Source organism: Nyctereutes procyonoides, unplaced genomic scaffold (genome assembly GCF_905146905.1).
Source record: "Nyctereutes procyonoides isolate TBG_1078 unplaced genomic scaffold, NYPRO_anot_genome, whole genome shotgun sequence".
Taxonomy (NCBI): Eukaryota; Metazoa; Chordata; class Mammalia; order Carnivora; family Canidae; genus Nyctereutes; species Nyctereutes procyonoides.
Genome location: NW_026575020.1, coordinates 4,842,121 through 4,862,840, shown reverse-complemented (window position 1 = coordinate 4,862,840; position 20,720 = coordinate 4,842,121). Strand labels below are relative to the sequence as shown.

Sequence of the window (20,720 nt, the reverse complement as noted above, 5' to 3'; positions counted from 1 at the left end):
GTGGCGCAGCGGTTTGGCACCTGCCTTTGGCCCAGGGCGCGATCCTGGAGACCTGGGATGGAATCCCATGTCGGGCTCCCTGCATGAAGCCTGCTTCTCCTTCTGCCTGTGTCTCTGCCTCTCTCTCTGTGTGTGTGACTATCATGAATAAATAAATAAAATCTTTAAAAAAATAAGATTTTATTTATTTATTCATGAGAGACATAGAAGCAGAGACAACCAGGCAGAGGGAGAAGCAGGCTCCATGCAGGGAGTCTTAATTGGGACTTGATCCTGAGACTCCAGGATCACGCCCTGGGCTGAAGGCAGGGGCTAAACCGCTGAGCCACCCAGGGATCCCCAGAGGGACCTATTCTTAATTACAACTTCCTTCCTTACTGGTGGGCCTAAATCTCACACTTTCATCCACAACCTACACTGTAGGATTATAAAAGATTGGGCCTAATGTGTATCTTTTATTTTATATTAGTGGATAAAAGCCTTTCTGGGATCTGTACCCTCAGATACCTAGAGTTTTTAGAAAAGCAGTGATTTCCCAAATCCAGATACACCATGAACATTGGTATGAACATTGTATCTTTTGAGTTTGATACTTAGAATATTAAAAAAGAAAAAAGCTCTTTTATTCAGGGTGTATCAACATGTATAAATTAATGAAAAATTAATAGATGTGGTATGTTTTTTCTTAAACCACATAAATTGCCATGCTATAAATGTAATAGAATCTGGATTTGATCTTTTCGTTGTTAGCATTCCTCAAGTAGGCTCCATGCGCACCTTAGAGCTTAAACTCATGACCTTGAGATCCAGAACTGCATACTTTACCAACTGGGGCAGCCAGGCACTCCAGCGTTCCTCTCTTAAATAGTAAAAATAGTTACCATTTATTGAGTACGTATTATTGCCCAATTTTTATATTTTACTTTAATGGTAGCTCTATGATGTAGGGATTCTTTGCCATTCAATAGATGAGGAAGCCAATACTAAAGAGAGGCTAGAAAGTAGGCAGCAAATCTATTATTTGATCTTATGTCATCCTGAAGCAAGAAATCTGTCTTACCCACTGTAAGAGACCATTTATTTCATGTCATTTGATTTCTGCCTTTTTTAATAAAGAAATTCATAAAAGATTCATGGGCCAGAGAATCATCATAAAAGAGCTCTGTTTTCTTCTTTGAACAGACTTAAGTTTTTAAAATAACTTTTTGGTTTGTTTTGGGGTTTTTTTGTTTTGCCTTTTTTTTTTTTAGAATTTGTTGTCCTCGTTATGGAGAAAGAAGACAAACAGAAAGTGACTGGGGGAAACGCTGTGTAGACAAGTTTGACATTATCGGGATTATTGGAGAGGGAACCTATGGCCAAGTATATAAAGCCAAGGACAAAGACACAGGTAAATATTGCCACAAAATTCTAAATGTCAGAAGTTTAAAAACGTAGCAATACTAATGCTAAAGTAGACTTAACAAAAGTAAATTTCGAGTTCTGATTTGATTTCCAAATATTACTAAAAGACTAAAATTTTCCAAAGGACTAGTATAATTATTACTGTTTAAAAACCTTCCTCTTTATTAGTTGTTGGTTATAAATATTTTATAATAAGCTTGCTAGGAATTTAAGAGTAAAATAAAATTTATAGGTTGTTCTTTGGTAAGGATTTAGTCCTTAAAGATAAAATGAAGTAGTTGGATTATTGGCATATTTTAATAATTCAAAATTTTTAGGCCTAACTGAATACTGAATTAAGAAATACAAGTCTTAAAAATATCAAAGGCAAGAAAGGGAACATGGAGTTTAGTTTAGTTTTTTAAGGTATAAAAGTATCTGGCATATAGCATTAAAGTAAGCTAAATCTGTCTTTCAGAGCAACTCTGGACATTTATTGGCTGGTTCATGATGGTGGCCAAAAAATTCTAATGTAATGGTTTGAATTTGTTTTAACAGGAGAGCTAGTGGCTCTGAAGAAGGTGAGACTGGACAATGAGAAGGAGGGCTTTCCAATCACAGCCATTCGTGAGATCAAAATCCTTCGTCAGCTAATCCACCGAAGTGTTGTTAACATGAAGGAAATTGTTACAGATAAACAAGATGCACTGGATTTCAAGAAGGACAAAGGTACACAAGGAATCATGTTTCTGCAGAGTAGATTGGTGCATCTTATTTTCTTTTTTTAGCTTGTTTGCCTGTTTGAATTTTTTCTGAAGCACAGAAGTCCAACTTCTTGAATCCATACCAGAGTTAAGATACTAGTTTTGAAGTCTCTTTTTTTTTTTTTTGTTTTTCTTTTTCTTTTACACATTATAACAATAATGGAAATTAAACCCAGATTTATCAGTTACTCTTTTTTTTTTTTTTTTCTAAAGTAGGCTCCACACCCAGGATGGAGCCCAAACAGGCCATGAAATCATGACTCTGACATCAAGACCTGAGCTGAGGTCAGGAGTTGAACACTTAACTGAGCCACCCTGGTGCCCCTATTATTATTATTTTTAAAGTAAGCTCTATGACCAATGTGGGGCTTGAACTCAAGACACCAAGATCAAGAGTCACATGTTCTACTGACTGAGCCAGCCTGGCATCAATTAGTTATCAGCTTAAAAAATATACTAGCTCTGCATTGAGCATCTTTGTTCATAAATCTTTGCATTTTGATTTCATTCTTTTTTTTTTTTAAGATTTTATTTATTTATTTATGAAAGAGACATAGACAGAGGGAGAAGCAGTCTCCATGCAGGAAGCCTGATGTGGGACTTGATCTCGGGACTCTGGGATCACACCCTGAGCCAAAGGCAGATGCTCAACCACTGAACCACCCAGGCATTTTGGTTTGTTTCCTTCCTTCCTTCCTTCCTTCCTTCCTTCCTTCCTTCCTTCCTTCCTTCCTTCCTTTCTTCCTTCTTCCTTCTTCCTTTTTCCTTTCTCTTTCTTGTTTATTTCTTAATGTAGTTTCTTAGAAGTAGAATTATTTGGTTAAAAGGATTTTTATATTTAATGTTAGATTGCTTTTAAGATAGTAATTATGTCCACCTGTGAGTACCATTCCACTTTATCCTAAAATTGAGTACATCTTTAAAAAAAAAAAAAGATTTTATTTATCTATCTATTTGAGAGGGACAGTGAGAACACAACTAGTGAGATAGAGTGGAGGGACAGAGGGAGAGGGAGAAGCTGACTCTCTACTGAGCAAGGAGCATAATGCAGGGCTCAGTCCCAGGACCCTGGGATCATGACCTGAGCCAAAGGCAGATGCTTAACCGACTGACCCAACCACGCACCTTTTAGGTTCAGTACATCTTTTTTAAGATTGTCATTTTGATAGATAAAGTATGACATTATTTTGGATTGCATTCTTTGTTACTTTTGAGTTCTTTTCCATGTTTGCCAGTTTTACTTATTTTCTTTGAGTTGTGTTTTTGTGTCCTTTGCTTATCTTTTGCAGTTTTGAGGTTTTTCTTGTTAATTTATATGAGCTCTTAGCTAAATCTAAGGTACTCCATTAATGCAATGGCCCTTAACTTTGGGGTGTTAGGGACCTCTTTAAACATCTTATGGATCAGGATCCCTGGGTGGCGCAGCGGTTTGGCGCCTGCCTTTGGCCCAGGGCGCGATCCTGGAGACCCGGGATCGAATCCCACGTCCGGCTTCCGGTGCATGGAGCCTGCTTCTCCCTCTGCCTGTGTCTCTGCCTCTCTCTCCCTCCCTCCCTGTGTGTGACTATCATAAATAAATAAAAATTAAAAAAAACATCTTAGGGATCTATGCTTTAAAAAAATAAGTTCAAAATGTTGCATATTGTGTGTTTAAAATGTTACATTGCCATTTCAGGGAGTTCAAGGAATCCTTGAAGCATACTCTCTAAATTAAGAATCCTTGCCTTTATGTTGATAGGAGACAGAATTCTAGACTGGAGAGAGAATTGTCTAACCTAGGTCTAGTATTGCTTATGTTACAATATTTGCTTTTGTCATACACCTTGTTGAGGTGGAAAGGTAGCATGGATTTCAAGTCTTTTACAATTCTCTTAGCATAGTTACCTTTTATCTACTTCTAAATTTAGGGAGTTTCTTTAGATGGTTCACCTTTCTTTCAATTCTTAAATACTATGAATTTCACCAATAATTTATACTAATTTGCCAACTGACTTAGATTGTAAAAGAATAGTAATACAACTTGATCAGAGCAGTTGTTCTCCTTAAGAAGTAAATAGTCCGGGGATCCCTGGGTGGCACAGCGGTTTAGCACCTGCCTTTGGCCCAGGGCGCGATCCTGGAGACCCGGGATCGAATCCCACGTCGGGCTCCCAGTGCATGGAGCCTGCTTCTCCCTCTGCCTATGTCTCTGCCTCTCTCTCTCCCTCACTGTGTGCCTATCATAAATAAATTAAATTTAAAAAAAAAAGAAGTAAATAGTCCAAAGAGCATTGGGTTAAGAGTGAGAAGATTAATTAACATAGTTCTGTTATTTATTATTAGAAAGGGCAAGTTCTTCAAGTACTCTGAGTTTTAACTTCCTCGTCTATAGAATTAAGCAGTTGTTTAAGAAAGCCTTATGGCCCACTCCAAAATTACATTAAAATCTGAGGCATGGTCATTTCAGCATCCTTTTCCTCTTGTTTTTAATTTTTTCTTTCATTTTTATTTAGGTGCCTTTTACCTTGTATTTGAATATATGGACCATGACTTAATGGGACTGCTAGAATCTGGTTTGGTGCACTTTTCTGAGGACCATATCAAGTCGTTCATGAAACAGCTAATGGAAGGATTGGATTACTGTCACAAAAAGAATTTCCTGCATCGGGATATTAAGTGTTCTAACATTTTGCTGAACAACAGGTAACATAGTAACCAAATGAGGTTAAGCATTTTCTCTCTCTCTTCTGACCCAGTTAGTTTCAGCTATTTAATTGAAGTTACAGGTAGACCCAATGATGCAATTTTTTGTATTTACATATATCTGATATTTGTCCTGTGGGAACAGCTTATGATGGGGTACTCTGATGCACAGAGTCTTCAGTCTCTGTGTTGGTAAGGAATTAACAGAGGTAGAATTGTAAAGGTATTTTATTTTATTTTATTTTTTAATTTATTTTTCTAAGATTTTATTTATTCATGAGAGACAGAGGCAGAGGGAGAAGCAGGCTCCAGGTAGGGAGCCCAATGTGGGACTTGATCCCTGGACTCTAGGATCACACCCTGAACCAAAGGCAGAAGCTCAACCACTGAGCCACCCAGGCGTCCCTGTAAAGGTTTTTTAACTGCAAACATTTTAGGGAATCACATCCCACAGGAATATTCATAGAGTTTTTTGCCATAGTTGGTAAATATTATTGTGGTCCTTGACAAATTAAAACACACATTGAATTCTAAGTGAAATTCTCCCTTGTTTAGTGGCGAGAAACATGCCTGCTCTTACAGCTGCTCTTTTTTTTTTTTTTTTTTTTAATTTACGATAGTCATACAGAGAGAGAGAGAGGCAGAGACACAGGCAGAGGGAGAAGCAGGCTCCATGCACCGGGAGCCCGACGTGGGACTCGATCCCAGGTCTCCAGGATCGCGCCCTGGGCCAAAGGCAGGCGCCAAACCGCTGCGCCACCCAGGGATCCCTCTTACAGCTGCTCTTGAGAATTTGATAAAGTTATCAAATTTCAGAGTAAACACAGGTGTAGCTGGTGGTTGACCTTTCTGCCAAGCATTTACTCCCTGGTTTTTTTTTTTTTTTTTCCTCCCTGGTTTTGATAGTGTAAACAGACGAGTTTGGTGATGAGCAGTGTTAAATCTTCAGAAGTTTTTAACTATTTTCTTCTTCTCTGGCTGTTTACCTAAACTACATTGATGATATCAAGTGTATTATGTACACTAGTCTTTGGTAAATAGCCCTACCTGTTGAGGAATAAAAAGAAAGTCTTATGCTATTAAAGTCATACCAGTATTTGGTTCTTTAGATAACTAGGCTGTTTATAGCCACCTTTGTCTGATTCACCCATTGTTTTGTACATTTCTGTTCAGTTAATTTAACAAATACTATCTAGATAGAGCTATAGAATGATTATGACATTTTTCCATCTTTGTAGAGTGAGGTAGCCAGCCATCCAGAGTTGCCCAGGGACTGTCCCACTTATTTAACCCACTTATTTAAGTGGGTTTTGTGTGTGTGTGTGTGTGTGTGTGTGTGTGTGTGTGTGTGTGCGCGCTTTTGTTTTGTTTTGTTTTATTTTTTGAGGAAGAGCAAGCAGGGAGGGGAAGGGGCAGAGAGAGATTCCATGGGCAGGCTCCATGCACAGCGCTGAGCCCAATACAGGGCTCAATCTCACACACTGAGATCATGACCCAAGCTGAAATCAAGAGTTAGACACTTAGTTAATTGAGTAGCCACGCAGGTGCCCCCAAAGATTTTTTATTTTAATTTATTTTATTTTTATTTTATTTTATTTTATTTTTTAAAGATTTTATTTATTTATTCATGAGAGACACAGAGAGTGAGAGGCAGAGACACAGGCAGAGGGAGAAGCAGGCTCCATGCAGGGAGCCCGACGTGAGACTCGATCCCGGGTCTCCAGGATCATGCCCTGGGCCAAAGGCAGGCGCTAAACCGCTGAGCCACCCAGGGATCCCCAGATTTTTTATTTTAACTAATCTCTACAACCATTGTGAGGCTCAAACCCAAGAGTTGGCATGCTCTACCAACTGAGCCAACCAGGAAGGTGTCCTTGTCCTGATTTTAGCCCTGAAAGTCCCACATGGGATAGTTGGTCACTAGAAAGCTGAGTTTAATAGGGCAAACAAACAAATCACTCAACCCAGTAAATATTTATTAAACACTAGGCCCCTGACACTACTTTTTAAGTATTCTGTACCCCCATCGTGCGGCCCAAACTCACAACCCTAAGATTGACAGTTGCATGCTCTATCCACTGAGCCAGTAAGTGCCCCTAAGCTCCCCCTGGCCTCCTGCCTTTCTTCCCCCCCCCCCTTGAATCTGGGAGCATCTGAGAAGATGCAGTTTTGATGAATGGATAAGAATTTATCAGAAAGACTGACAACAGAGGGTTAAATTTCTAAGCAAAAGAAATTACTGGGCAAAAGCACATAAATATAAAAATTAACATGTTATATTGGGGAAAATGTAAACAGGTCGGTATTAGCTGGACAAGAAGAATGAAGCATAAAATGATGAGACTGGGCAGCCAATTTAAGGATCTTGTATATCTTGCTAAGGAGCTTACACTATCTATTGATGATAGCCATTGAACGGCGCTAATTTGATTAATTTTTTGTTTTTAAATTATATAGTTGGGGCACCTGGATGACTCGGTTCAATGTCCAACTCTTGATTTCAACTCAGATCATGATCTCAGAGTCATGAGATTGAGCCCTGCATCTGGCTCTGTGCTCCATGTGGAGTCAGCTTGAGATTCTCTCTCCCTCTGCACCCCACCCCCCACCCCACTCTCAACAAAAATAAAAAAATAAAAAATAATTTATACAGTTAATTTGGTAATATTTTAAGTTACATAGTTAATGCATTTTAAATTATAGGATGTATCTAATTATATGTATTTTATACTTAAATAGTTTTGTTGAGACAGGACATTATGTTAAAAGATTATTCTTGTCGCTGTTAAAAGATTATTCTTGTCGCTGTCTCTGTTATCCACAATTTTTGTTAAAGCTGGGCTTGGTTAATCTACATCCATAGTAATAATGCTTCAAGAACTTAATAATGGCTATCTGCTTAAAGGTTTCTGGACTAGAGCATATACTTTCTTTGGATCCTTTTGCTTCCCCAAGGAGGATGTCTCAGACCAGGGAATAACTGCAATCCTACTTGGTGTCCTTTTTGGCGGGTCAGGCCACTCCCTGTCTCTGACTTCCCATATTCAGGAAGCTGATGAGGTTCTAGACTAAACTGAACTTCCTCCTCAGGTTGCTAAGCAGGATTCAGGAGTCTTATGATCTAATCTGATCCATCCAGCCACTGCTCTTGCCTATTTAGTTCTGTCTACACAGAGAATACTGGGTGAGATGGCCTGGAGAAATGGTAAGGATACCTCAGCTGGACAAGGAAGCAAAAGCAGTTGAGTAGAGAGGGAGGAGAGCAGGGCTGGGCTCCCTGATATTCATTATATCTTCATTACATAAATATAAATGAGACCAAGTCATTTTAGATGGTGGAGAGACACAATTAGTCTTCTCTTTTAGAAAAATCACTAAATGTCACTCTAATAGGTTGTAGACTAGAGGCAGGGAAACCTATTACTACCATAAGAAATTGCCAGTGCTTAAACTAACCAAGGCATTACTAGTAGAGATGGACAGGATCAACTTGTGAATCAATAGACTTTGGTGAGTGAATGAATGGTAGAGAATGAATGAAAGTACTTTCAGATAACTCACAGATTTCCTTGTTTGTTTGTTTTTTTGTTTCGTTTTTAAGATTTCATTTATTCATGAGAGACACAGAGAGAGGCAGAGACATAGGCAGGAGGAAAAGCAGGCTCCATGCAGGAGCCTGATGTGGGACTTGATCCCGGAACTCCAGGATCATTTCCTGAGCTGAAGGCAGAGGCTCAACCTCTAAGCCACCCAGGCGACCCTCACAGATTTCCTACTTAAAAACTAACTAGCGGGCAGCCCCGGTGGCGTAGCAGTTTGGCGCCGCCTGCAGCCTGGGGTGTGATCCTGGAGACCAGGGATCAAGTCCCACATCGGGCTCCCTGCATGGAGCCTGCCTCTCCCTCTGCCTGTGTCTCTGCCTCTCTCTCTCTCTCTCTCTGTGTCTATGAATAAATAAATGAAATCTTAAAAAAAAATTATAAAAAAAAACTAGCTGGGTAACATAATGGTCAATATAGGTAATATAAAAGGAAAAGCAGGGTAGGCAAGTAAAGAATAAATCCCTTTTGGATATGGCTATTGCATATCCAAGGTAGTGATATCTAATAGGCATATGGTCACATTGAAGTTCCAAACTAGCAGTATAGTTTAGGAGTTACCAAGCAGAGAAAAGGTGTCAGAAGATGGAACTCAAGGGAATGGTCAGAAAGATACAGAGAAAATAGGAAAATATCATGACTCTAAAATAGGCGGATTTAGGGGTACCTGCATGGCTCAGTCAGTTGAGTGTCTTAACTCTTGGTTTTGGCTCAGGTCATGATCTCAGGCTCCCGAGATGGAAGCCAGCGTCTGGTTCTCCACTTCATTGCAGAGTCAGCTTGAGATTCTCACCCTCTCTGCCCTTCCCTCTGCTCACACTCCCTCTCTCTAAATGAAGAAATTATTATTTTTTTAAGATTTTATTTATTCATAAGAGACACACAGAGAGAGGCAAAGACATAGGCAGGGAGAAGCAGGCTCTTCGAAGGGAGCCTGATCCGGGACTCGATCCTTGGACTGGGATCATGCCCTGAGCCAAAGGCAGACGCTCAAATTGCTGAGCTACCCAGGCATCCCTGAAGAAATAAAATCTTAAAAAATAAAAAAGGTTTAAAAATGGTCATAGATGTCAGGTGATGCGGACAGATTATGAGATGTGAGAAGGAATCTGAAAATTAAAAGGTCAGCATTGACAGGGCATGACAAGTTGTTGGGTAGCACATTTAATGGGAAGGTGGTGGTAGGTGTGTCTTTAATTTTTATTTTTTATTTAAGGACACAGAAGTTTGAGTATATTTAAAAACTAAGGGAAAAGAAAATCAATAGGGAGAAGTTGAAGATTCAAAAAAGTATAAAATAATTTAAAGGACAGGCAGCCTGGGTGGCTCAGCGGTTTAGTGCTGCCTTCAGCCCAGGGTGGCATGATCCTGGAGACCCAGGATCGAGTCCCATGTCCAGCTCCCTGCATGAAGCCTGCTTCTCCCTCTGCTGTGCCGCCTTGTTCTTTCTCTGTCTCTCATGAATAAATAAATAAAATCTTAAAAAAAAAATTTAAAAAACCAAAATAATTTAAAGGAGCAAGGTTCTAGAGGAGATGGAATCAAGGCCACAGGTGGTAGTGGCCACAATTATAAATATTGATTATCCTTGAACAAGAGAGATTGACACTCTTTTTCTGTAATTGAAAGAAGAAAGGAAGATTATAGGTGCAATTAAGGTTATATAGGTAAAAGGGTGTTAAGTAGCTTCCACCTGATGATTTTTTTTTTTTTAATTTGAGAGAGAGAGGGAGACAGAGCACAAGTGGGGAAGAGAGGGAAAAAACAGCAGGGAGCCTGACATGGGGCTCGATTCCAGGACCCTGGGATCATAACCTGAGCCGAAGGCAGACACTTTACTGACTGAGCCACTCAGGCACCCCATGATTTCTTTTTTCAATGAAGAAGGCCATTTACTGAGAGGCGAGAGAGTGGATTAGAAAATTTGCTCAGTGCTTGGTGATGTTGAGGTCTGGCCTAATTTTCCATAACTGCGTATTTGTTGCCATTTTAACTTTCAGTCCTATGTGCCTTCATTCTTGGATCTTCACAAATTCTCAGAGTAAGGATGCTGAAAATTTGAGGATTGATTTATGTTTCATTATAGGGCTCAAGTCAGCTAGTCCTTTCCTTTTTCCTTTTTCTTAGAATTAGTTTGTAAATTGAAGTTAAAAATGTAATGGGGCAAGTAGATAAGGTGCCCATAATCTTTACTAGGAATGGTAAGGGTAGATTTAAAGTAAGATTTTGTTGCCAGTACTTATTTTGTTTTAATATTCTGTCCCATTGCTCATACTTTGAGGAGCACCTCCTAGCATAGCCACTTTTTTCTACTATCTCACTTTTCTGTCTGATCTCAGCTATCAGGTACAAGAGCTATCCCCAGTATCTTCAAAAAGAGAGGGTAGGCTTTTCATTCCCCAAGAAGTAATGAAAACGGTAAATGTGAATGAAATAGGCTACTTAAGAATTTAGATAAAAATGATTAATCTAAAATAGTTAATAGTTTAAAAAGTTTTCTGACATGTTATAGTTTATTAAAATATTACTTGACATCACTGTCAAGGATAGAATACTTAACAGAGCGACACTTGGGTGTAATCCCTTTAAGGTAGTGGTTCTCACAAGTATGGTTCTCAGACCAACAGCATTGGCATAATCTATAGGCTTGTTAGACATGCAACTTCAGAGGGATTCCTGGGTGGCTCAGTGGTTAAGTTTCTGCCTTTGGCTCATGGCGTGGTCCCGAGTTCAGGTATCGAGTCCCACATGGGACTCCCTGAGAGGAGCCTACTTCTCCCTCAGTCTAATGTCTCTGCCTCTCTCTGTGTCTCTTATGAATAAATAAAATCTTAAAAGAGAAAATAAAATAAATGCAAGTTCAGGGATGCCTGGGTGGCTCAGTCAATTAAGGATCCCACTCTTAATATTAGCTCAGGTTTTGATCTCACAGTCATGAGTTCAGTCCCTGTCTTGGGCTCCATGTGGGACATGGAGCCTACTTAAAGAAAAGAAATGCAAGTTCATGATCCATGACCTACTAAATTTCATCTCTAGGAATGAGGCCCAGGAAACTTGTAGTAAACTTTCCAAGTGATTCTTTTTCATATAAAGTTTGAGAACCCATCTAAGATCATGGTTGTATATCTTTATGGTATGGGAAGTGAGGGCCATATGTTGGTAAAGGGGACCTCATTCATCTTAAAAATCGTGTGCTCAGTTCAAAGCCGTGTTCCCTGTTTGAAAAGTCTGCTATGCCATGGTATTGTTGTTTACTTTTTATTATGAAAAATTAAGTTAAATTGTAAGAAAAATTTAGACACTAATGTAATTAATACATATGCAGTTAACATTTTACTATATATTTTTAATTTTTCTGCTTGAGTTATTTATTTTTTAGATTATTTATTTATTTATTCATTAGAGACACACAGAGAGAGGCAGAGGGAGACACAGGCAGAGGGAGAAGCAGGCTTCTCTCAGGAGCCCGATGTGGGACTTAATCCCAGAACTCTGGGATCATGCCCTGAGCTGAAGGCAGACATTCAACTGCTGAGCCACCCAGGCATCCCTGCTTGAGTTATTTTAAAGTAAATTACACAGGACGCCTGGGTGGCTCAGAAGGTTAAGCATCTGCCTTTGCCTCAGGTTGTGATCCCAGGCTGGGATCGAGCTCCACATCAGGCTCCTTGCTCAAAGGGAGCCTTTTTCTGCAACTCTGCTTGCTGCTTTCCATGCTTGTGTCCGTCCACTCTCTCCCTTTCCCTCTCTCTCTTTGCCAAATAAATAAGTAAATAAACTCTTTATTAAAAATGAATAAATCGGGATCCCTGGATGGCGCAGCAGTTTGGTGCCTGACTTTGGCCCAGGGCGCGATCCTGGAGACCCGGGATCGAATCCCACGTCGGGCTTCCGGTGCATGGAGCCTGCTTCTCCCTCTGCCTGTGTCTTTGCCTCTCTCTCTCTCTCTCTCTCTCTCTCTCTCTCTCTCTCTCTCTCTGTGACTATCATAAATAAAATTTAAAAAAAATAAAAAAAATGAATAAATTACTGACATCATTACGTTTAACCGTAAATGCTCAAGATTATTACCTATTATCTTCTAACAATTCATACTTTTATATATATATTTTACTTTTATATTTTTTCACTTGTGTTATAAGTCTTTTGTATAGCTAGTCTGTTCAAACCACTATTAAAGTTTATGAACTGGATTTGATTTTTAGGCTTCTTAAATCTCTCTTAATCTAGAACAGTTTATTCCTTTTTTCCCCAATAACAAGGATTTAATCTAGCAGGTTTTAGTGACTGTTGTTTGCCAAGAAATAAAAAATATTTAGTTAAGGAGTCAAATCAAAAAACACCAAGAAAAAGAAAACCATAAGGCTTTGTAAACCAAAGTATTCAAAAGAGGCTTAATCTGGGAGAGTAACCATTAAGAACAGAACTAAGCATAGGTTAAAATTTGCATTTGTAATTCAGATTTTTGTGATTTTGTTTAACTCGTAAATTCATGGATTGCTGTGTAGGTATAATTATGAAGCCACTGCTGTTATTTTTATAAAAATATTTTTTTGTTTGTTTTACAGTGGGCAAATCAAACTAGCGGATTTTGGACTTGCTCGGCTCTATAACTCTGAAGAGAGGTGAGGCATTCATCAAAATTACATGTGGGGGGAAAAGAAAAGAATTCTTTCTATTCTTGCATAATCTAGTATTCTATAAGTTGTAATAATTTTCAGACTTTCCTAATTTTTTTTTTGAGATTTTATTTATTTATTCATAAGAGACACACACAGGGATCCCTGGGTGGCGCAGCGGTTTGGCGCCTGCCTTTGGCCCAGGGCGCGATCCTGGAGACCCAGGATCGAGTCCCACGTCGGGCTCCCAGTGCATGGAGCCTGCTTCTCCCTCTGCCTGTGTCTCTGTCTCTCTCTCTCTCTCTGTGTGACTATCATAAATAAATAAAAATTAAAAAAAAAAGACACACACAGAGAGAGAGAGGCAGAAACATAGGCAGAGGGAGAAGCAGGCTCCATGCAGGAAGCCCAATGTGGGACTCGATCCCAGAACCCTGGGGATCATGCCCCGACCAAAGGCAGATGCTCAACCCCTGAGCCACCCAGGTGTCCCAGAGTTTCCTAATTTTCTAAATGTGTTAATTCTATCTAAATTCTTGAATCAGCCTTAGACTGAGTTAAATCAACCCAGATTGGTATGCAAGTTATTTTTTCATCTCCTACTTCTGTCCAGTTTACTTTTGAACTGTTAGATTGCTATATAGCTATTTTGACAATCCCATTTTCTTTCTTTCTTTCTTTCTTTCTTTCTTTCTTTCTTTCTTTCTTTCTTTCTTTCTTTCTTTTTTGAAAACCCTATTTTCAGTTGGCTACTATTTTTAATTTTACAAGGTTCTTTTTTTTTCTTTTTTTGGATCAGAAGCCATTTATGTCATGGTTAATGTTTTACATTTCAGTCGCCCTTACACAAACAAAGTCATCACTCTGTGGTACCGACCTCCAGAACTTCTGCTTGGAGAGGAGCGTTACACACCAGCCATTGACGTTTGGAGCTGTGGGTAAGCCTCTCTGAGCTTTTTCTTTTGTTTGTCATTCACATGTTGAACATGTATCTGTTTTCTCTCTGCATGGCTTTTTGTAGCTTTTCTTTAGGTTCAAAAGAATGGGGATAAACTTTTAGCCAGAATTCAGAGAAATCTGTTGAATATCTCCTAATATCAGAGACATACTTTTTTAAAAAACATTTCCTTGAATGCCTTTTTTCTTTTAACTTTTTTTTTTTTAATTTAACTTAGTTTGAATTGGGATCCAAATACATTCAAATAGGGTACATAGATTACAATTGATTATCTCAAGTCCTTTTTTTTTTTTTTTAAGATATTTATTCATTTATTTATTTGAGAGTGGAGGGTGAAAGAGCATGAGCACAGGGGAGGAGCAGAGAGAGAAGGAGAAGCAGACTCCCCACTAAGCAGGGAGCCCAGTGTGGAGCTTGATCCCAGGACCCCAAAATCACAACCCGAGCCAAAGGCAGACACTTAGCAACTGAGCCACCCAGGTACCCCTTAAGTCTTCTAATTATAGCTTCTCCCTCCGTCTTTCTTGGGTTCCTCTCCCCACCTTATAATTTCCTTAGAAGAAACTGGATCATTTGTCTTATAGTTTCCTCAGTCTGAATTTTGCTGATTGCATCCTCACTGTGTTTTTTGTTGTTTTTCAATGTTTTAGCATGGTTCTCTATCCCTTTTATTTCCTATAAGTTGTAGGTGAATTCAAGTGTGATTTCCAATCGCCTACTGAGCCCGAAACTACTTTACAGGTGGTTTTGAGTACTTCTGGAAGATTATTGCCAATGATACATCAAGTTTGGGGGTTTGAGGCAGTGGGACTGCCCAGAGTATAGCCAATAACTGGATACATCATCTGTAGGGAATTTAAAAGGAGTAAAATAGTACCTTATAATCTGCCTTTTAATAAAGGCATTATACAGGCGATTCTAAACAATGTTTGATAAAATATTCATCCCTAACAGAGCAGATTTACACACATACACACACCCAACTTTACATAATATACAATTATCAATATTTGAAATGTTATTAGCCGTATTAATGATCTACCTTCATTAATCCATTTGTGGTGGCTTTGTGATGATGATGATATATTATTCCTTCCTGGATAAAGATAACATCTATTTTACTAACCTTACATACAAGTCATAGGGTAAAAGCAGAGAGCTTTAAGTCTTTCATTTTATTTACCAGTTTTGAAGATAATGAGGTTTCCTAGTATCCTTCAAAGGTGACTAAAGAGAGGGTTTGGGGTTTTTGTTTTGTTTTATTTTGCTTTGTTTTTTAGTTTCATTGTGAACTTGTAGATTTAAACTTTTTTTTTTTAACATCCATCTATTTAGAGTGTGTGTGTGTGTGTGTGTGCGTGCGTGTGTGCGCGTGCACGTGCGCAGTGGGGGGTGGGGCAGAGGGAGAGGGAGAGAGAATCCCAAACAGACTCCCCACTGAGTGTGGAGCTTTATGTAGGGCTCAGTCTCACAATTCTGGGACCATAATCTGCCAGAATCAGGAGTCAGGTACTCAGCTGACTGAGCCACCCAAGTGCCCCAACATTTTTGATGTGTTTTAATCTGTTATGGTTATCATCTTAGTCCTATTCACATTTTCCTGGTCTTAGGTCATTAGAAGTCTAGTGGGTCCTTCTGACACAACCATAGTATTAGATAGCCTTCCTTGTTTTCTGGTTCCAAGCTCATCCTATTTTACTTCCTGTGCCAGACCTGGAATCAGTCACTCTCTAAAGAGTGTTAGTTTTTTTTAGTGGAAAATTATATTTAGAGATCACAATTTGTGTTAGGAATATAGACATTTTGGGGGCGCCTGGGTAGCTCAGTGAGTTAAGCATCTGACTCTTGATGTCTGCCCAGGTCATGATCTCAAGGTTGTGAGATTGAGCCCTACAGCGGACTCCACATTCAGCGTGGGAGTCTGCTGGAGATTCTCTCTCTCTCTCTCTCTCTCTCTCTCTCTCTCTCTCTCTCTCTCTCTCCCTCTGCCCCTCCCTGCACTTGCACTAGAGCACGTGCTTTCTATCTCTTTCTCTCTTTCTCTCAAATAAATAAAATGTTTATTTTTAAAATTTTTTTAAATTTTAAAAATTTTTTAAGATTTAAAAAAATTTTTAGACATATTTTATTTTTTAAGATTTTATTTATTTATTTATTTGAGAAAGAGAGCATGAGCGAAGGGAGAAGGAGACGCAGACTCCCACTGAGTAGAAAGCCTGATGCAGGGCTTGAGATCCTGAGATCGTGACCTGAGCCAAAGGCAGACACTTTTGTGCTGCCCCACAGCAGATGCCACCCAGCTGCCCCAGAAATAGATGTTTCAAATGGACCATGTTGTTTCTGATAGTGTATGATTTATGCATATGCACTCTGTCCTTGACCTGCATACCTTAAGAGTTCTGACATTTATTTATAAGTGGAGCATATCCTACCCCCCACCCCCCATTTTCTCCTATATTAATGTCAGTCTTTAAAAGGAGCACTGCAGGGGTTTTATTTCAAAATTCAAAAGGGTGATAGAGAAAGAGCATAATTTCTCTCCCAACTCAAATAAAGCTTTAGTTAAATTTTACTGACTCAAGCTGGGTGTGTTTGTGTTCTGGACTATTTGTTTTATCAGTATTAGCATTTAAATTGTCACAACTAGGCTCTAAAGTTAACACCCCATTAAGATACACAGGGAAAGTTCATAGCTCTGTTGGTACTATTATTTCAGTGTGTGCAACCTGCCACCTCAGTGTAGTAGCAAAAGTGTTACATAATAATGTCTTCCCCACCAAAGAACTAGAAACTGAAATAAAACACCAAAACATATCTTGGAAATTAAAATTATAGAAGATTAGACTTTAATTAAAGCCTAGTAACTTCACTGAAGTGAGATTTTGCTAGATGTTTGATGTGAGCTTACTACTTTGGTGATCCACAGAAGTCTCTCTGAAGGAGAAACTTGTAAGACGAGTACAACGAATTACACCCATATTCTGAAGCCTCACCTGGGTTAGTTGTGACAACACTATTTGGAATTTGATTTAGTGGTTAATGTTGGAAACAGTTAAATTTTACTTCTAATTTTTTTAATTTTAAAGACTTACTTATTTTAGAGAGAGAGAGTAGAAGAAGGGGCATAAGGAGAGAAACTCAAGCAGACTCCATGGTGAGTATGGAGTCTTAATCCCACTATACTGAGATCATGACCTCAGCCAAAATCCAGAGTCAGGCACATAACCAACTGAGCCACCAGGAGCCCCTACTCAAAAAAGTTTGAGTGCATAGGAAGTAAGAATTTGTCATTTGAGGTTAACAAATGCTAATAACCTTGAAAACTAGTAGATTTATTTTGCTTTCAAATTTAGTCAAGCTAAAGAATTTCAAAGCAAAACTGTACATACTGCTTTTGTGTGTATTTGAAAAACTAATTTCAAAGCACAGGCTGGAGAAGAGATTCTTTGTCCATTTTCTTTTTCCACATTTCAAAAAATGAGATATTTTAGGAATACAAAAAAGTATATTCATGTAGTCTTTTTCATTTATTTTAAATTTATATTGATATGAGGGGATAGGTTAAATAGGTGAAGGAAATTAAGGAGTGCATTTATTTTGATGAGCACTGGGTGATATTTGGAACTGTTGAATTACTATTTGTTCACCTGAAACTACTGTAACACTATATGTTTACTAACTGGAATTAAAATGAAAACTAAGTAGGTTGATTTTGATATAATTTCAAATTGCAGAAAAGTTCCTAGAAAACTACAAAGAATTTTAGTATATAGCCTTTATCCAGATTCACTAAAATTTTTTTAACCTTTTGAGGTATATAATAACTGCATTTGTTCAAAATATACAATTTAAGTTTTGGCATACCGTATACACCAGTGAAACCATCACCACAACAAAGATAATGATAACTTCCAAAAGTTTCCATGTGTTCCTTTGTTATCTCTCCTGTCCACACTATCCCATTCCTAGCAACAACTGTTGTGCTTTCTTTCTTTTTTATTTTTTAAGATTTTATTTATTGGGCAGCCCGGGTGGCTCAGCGGTTTGGTGCCGCCTTCAGCCCAGGGCCTATCCTGGAGACCCAGGATCGAGTCCCACATCAGGCTCCCTGCATGGAACCTGCTTCTCCCTCTGCTTGTCTGTCTCTCTCTCTCTCTCTCTCTCTCTCTCTCTCTCTCTCTCTCTCTGTCTCTCATTAATAAATAAATAAAATCTTTAAAAAAAAAGATTTTATTTATTTATTCATGAAAGACACAGAGAGAGAGGCAGAGACATAAGCAGAGAAGCAGAGGGAGAACATGGTGCCTAATGTGGGACTCCATCCCAGACCCTGGGATCACAGCCTGAGCCGAAGGCAGACCCTCAACTGTTGAGTCAAGCAGGCATCCCTACTCTTGTGCTTTCTATCACTCTAGATTGATTTCCATTTCTAAAATTTTATGTAGATGGAATCATGCAGTATATGTTCTTTTTCCCTCTTGCATTTTTTACTCAGCATATTTTGAGATTTATTCATGCTAGATTCACTAATTGTTAGCATCTTGCCACATTTGCTTTTATATTCATGTGTGTATGTGTGTGTACATGTATCCTACAACATAAAATATATACATAGAATAAAATGCATGTGTGTGTGTATGCATACCACATCTTTTTTCTAGAACTATTTGAAAATAGTTGTATATCATGCTCTTTCCCCTCTTAATATTTAATGTATGTTTTTATTTTAAGATTCTATTTATTTTTTTAGAGAGAGCACAAGTATGGGGAGAGGGGCCAGAGAGAGAGGGAGAAGCAAACTCCCTGCAGAGTAGAGAGCCTGTTGTGGGGCTTGACCCCAGGACCCTGGGATTATGACCTGACCCAAAGGTACCCGCTTAACCAACTGAGCCACCCAGGCACCCCTTAATGTACATTTCTTAAGAACAAAGATACTCTCGGGACGCCTGGGTGGCTCAGCGGTTGAGGGTCTGCCTTCAGCTCAGGTGTGATCCCAGGATCCAGGATCGAGTCCCACATTGGGCTTCTTGCAGGGAGCCTGCTTCTCCCTCTGCTTGTGTCTCTGCCTCTCTCTCTCATGAATAAATAAATAAAAACTTAAAGAAAAAAAAGAACAAAGATACTCTCGTATATAATTATAGTACCATCATCAAATTCAGGAAATTTAACATTGATACACTATCTTTTAAATAGGTTAGCTTACATTCCATTTTCTTAGTTTTTCAATACCCTGATAATGTCCTGGAAACAATACTTCACCTAATAGAAGATTCAATCTAGTATCATGTACTACATTTGGTTCTCATTTTTCTTTTGTTTTGTTTTTTTGAGTTTATTTATTTATCTTAGAGTGTGCATGAGTGGGAGAGGGAGAGAGAGTCTCAAGTAGACCCTATGCTAAGCGAGCAGAGCCCAATGCAGGCCCAATCCCAGGACCCCAAGATCATGACCTGAGCTGAAACCCAAGAGTCTGATGTTTAACTGTGCTGCCCAGGTGCCCCTAGTTCTCATTCTTTACTCTGGAACAGTCCTTAACCTTTGTCTTTCATGACATTTACATTTTTGAAGGACAGACCAGCTATTGTATAGATTCAGGTTGTGAAGTTTTAGGTGGAGTATTCCGTAAGTGTTTAAGGTACAGCATTTATATTTACATGAACCCGGTTTCCCTCTTATTGATGATGTTAATTTTGGACACTTAGGTATAGGTGTTGTCTTTTTCCTCACTAAATAGTTACTAGTTTTCCTTTTGTAATTAAGTAATTTGTGGGGACATGTTTGGGGACTTTGTAAATATATCAGTATTATTTTGGAAGGTATTTTCAAAATGGAAAAGGAGGGATCCCTGGGTGGCTCAGCGGTTTAGCTCCTGCCTTTGGCCTGGGGTGTGATCCTGGGGTCCCAGGATGGAGTCCCGCATTGGGCTCCCTGCACGGAGCCTGCTTCTCCCTCTGCCTGTGTCTCTGCCTCTGTTTCTCTCTGTGTCTCTCATGAATAAATAAATTAATAAAATCTTTTTTAAAAAAATGGGAAGGGTGTTTAAACATAAGGTATTTGAGGGGATCCCTGGGTGGCTCGGCGGTTTAGCGCCTGCCTTCGGCCCAGGGTCTGCTCCTGGAGTCCCAGGATCGAGTCCCACATCGGGCTCCTTGCGTGGAGCCTGCTTTTCCCTCTGCCTGTGTGTCTCTGCCTCTCTCTCTCTGTGTCTCTCATGAATAAATAAATAAAATCTTAAAAATAAATAAACTAAATAAATAAACATAAGGTATGAAAGTCCTGTTAAAACTGATGTCTGATGACAGTAAACATTTCTTAACAAATACAGTGCTAAGAGGGCTGTAGTATATTGTGTATTCTACAGAGCAAATAAATAGAAAAGCTAATCGCTTTACAGGAGCTGCTGAGCATCCTTATAAAATTGGAGTATAGGTTTTTAGTCTTCCTTAATTTATAATGGAATTGATGGAAAAGGACTGACTCATTTTTTCTGTTTATAGACTTTATAGGTGGCAAAAGTTTGATCTCCTGTCAAATCTTTTTTTTTTTTTTAATTTTTATTTATTTATGATAGTTACACACAGAGAGAGAGAGGCAGAGACATAGGCAGAGGGAGAAGCAGGCTCCATGCACCAGGAGCCCGATGTGGGATTCGATCCTGGGTCTCCAGGATTGCGCCCTGGGCCAAAGGCAGGCGCCAAACCACTGCGCCACCCAG

General features: G+C 39.0%; 1 protein-coding gene across 13 annotated transcripts in view; it reads left to right on the top strand.

Moving 5' to 3' along the window:
* Positions 1–20,720, top strand: part of CDK12 (cyclin dependent kinase 12) — a 79,463-nt gene that overhangs the window by 18,404 nt on the left and 40,339 nt on the right. For all 13 annotated transcript variants that reach the window (XR_008663438.1, XR_008663436.1, XR_008663434.1 and 10 more), the window contains exons 4-8: positions 1,251–1,390; positions 1,942–2,112; positions 4,640–4,829; positions 12,997–13,053; positions 13,884–13,985. Coding sequence is in view for 2 of the 13 variants with exons in the window: in XM_055317758.1 (XP_055173733.1) it covers positions 1,251–1,390; positions 1,942–2,112; positions 4,640–4,829; positions 12,997–13,053; positions 13,884–13,985 (660 nt within the window). In the remaining 11 variants the exon portion in view is untranslated. The remainder of the gene's footprint in view (positions 1–1,250; positions 1,391–1,941; positions 2,113–4,639; positions 4,830–12,996; positions 13,054–13,883; positions 13,986–20,720) is intronic.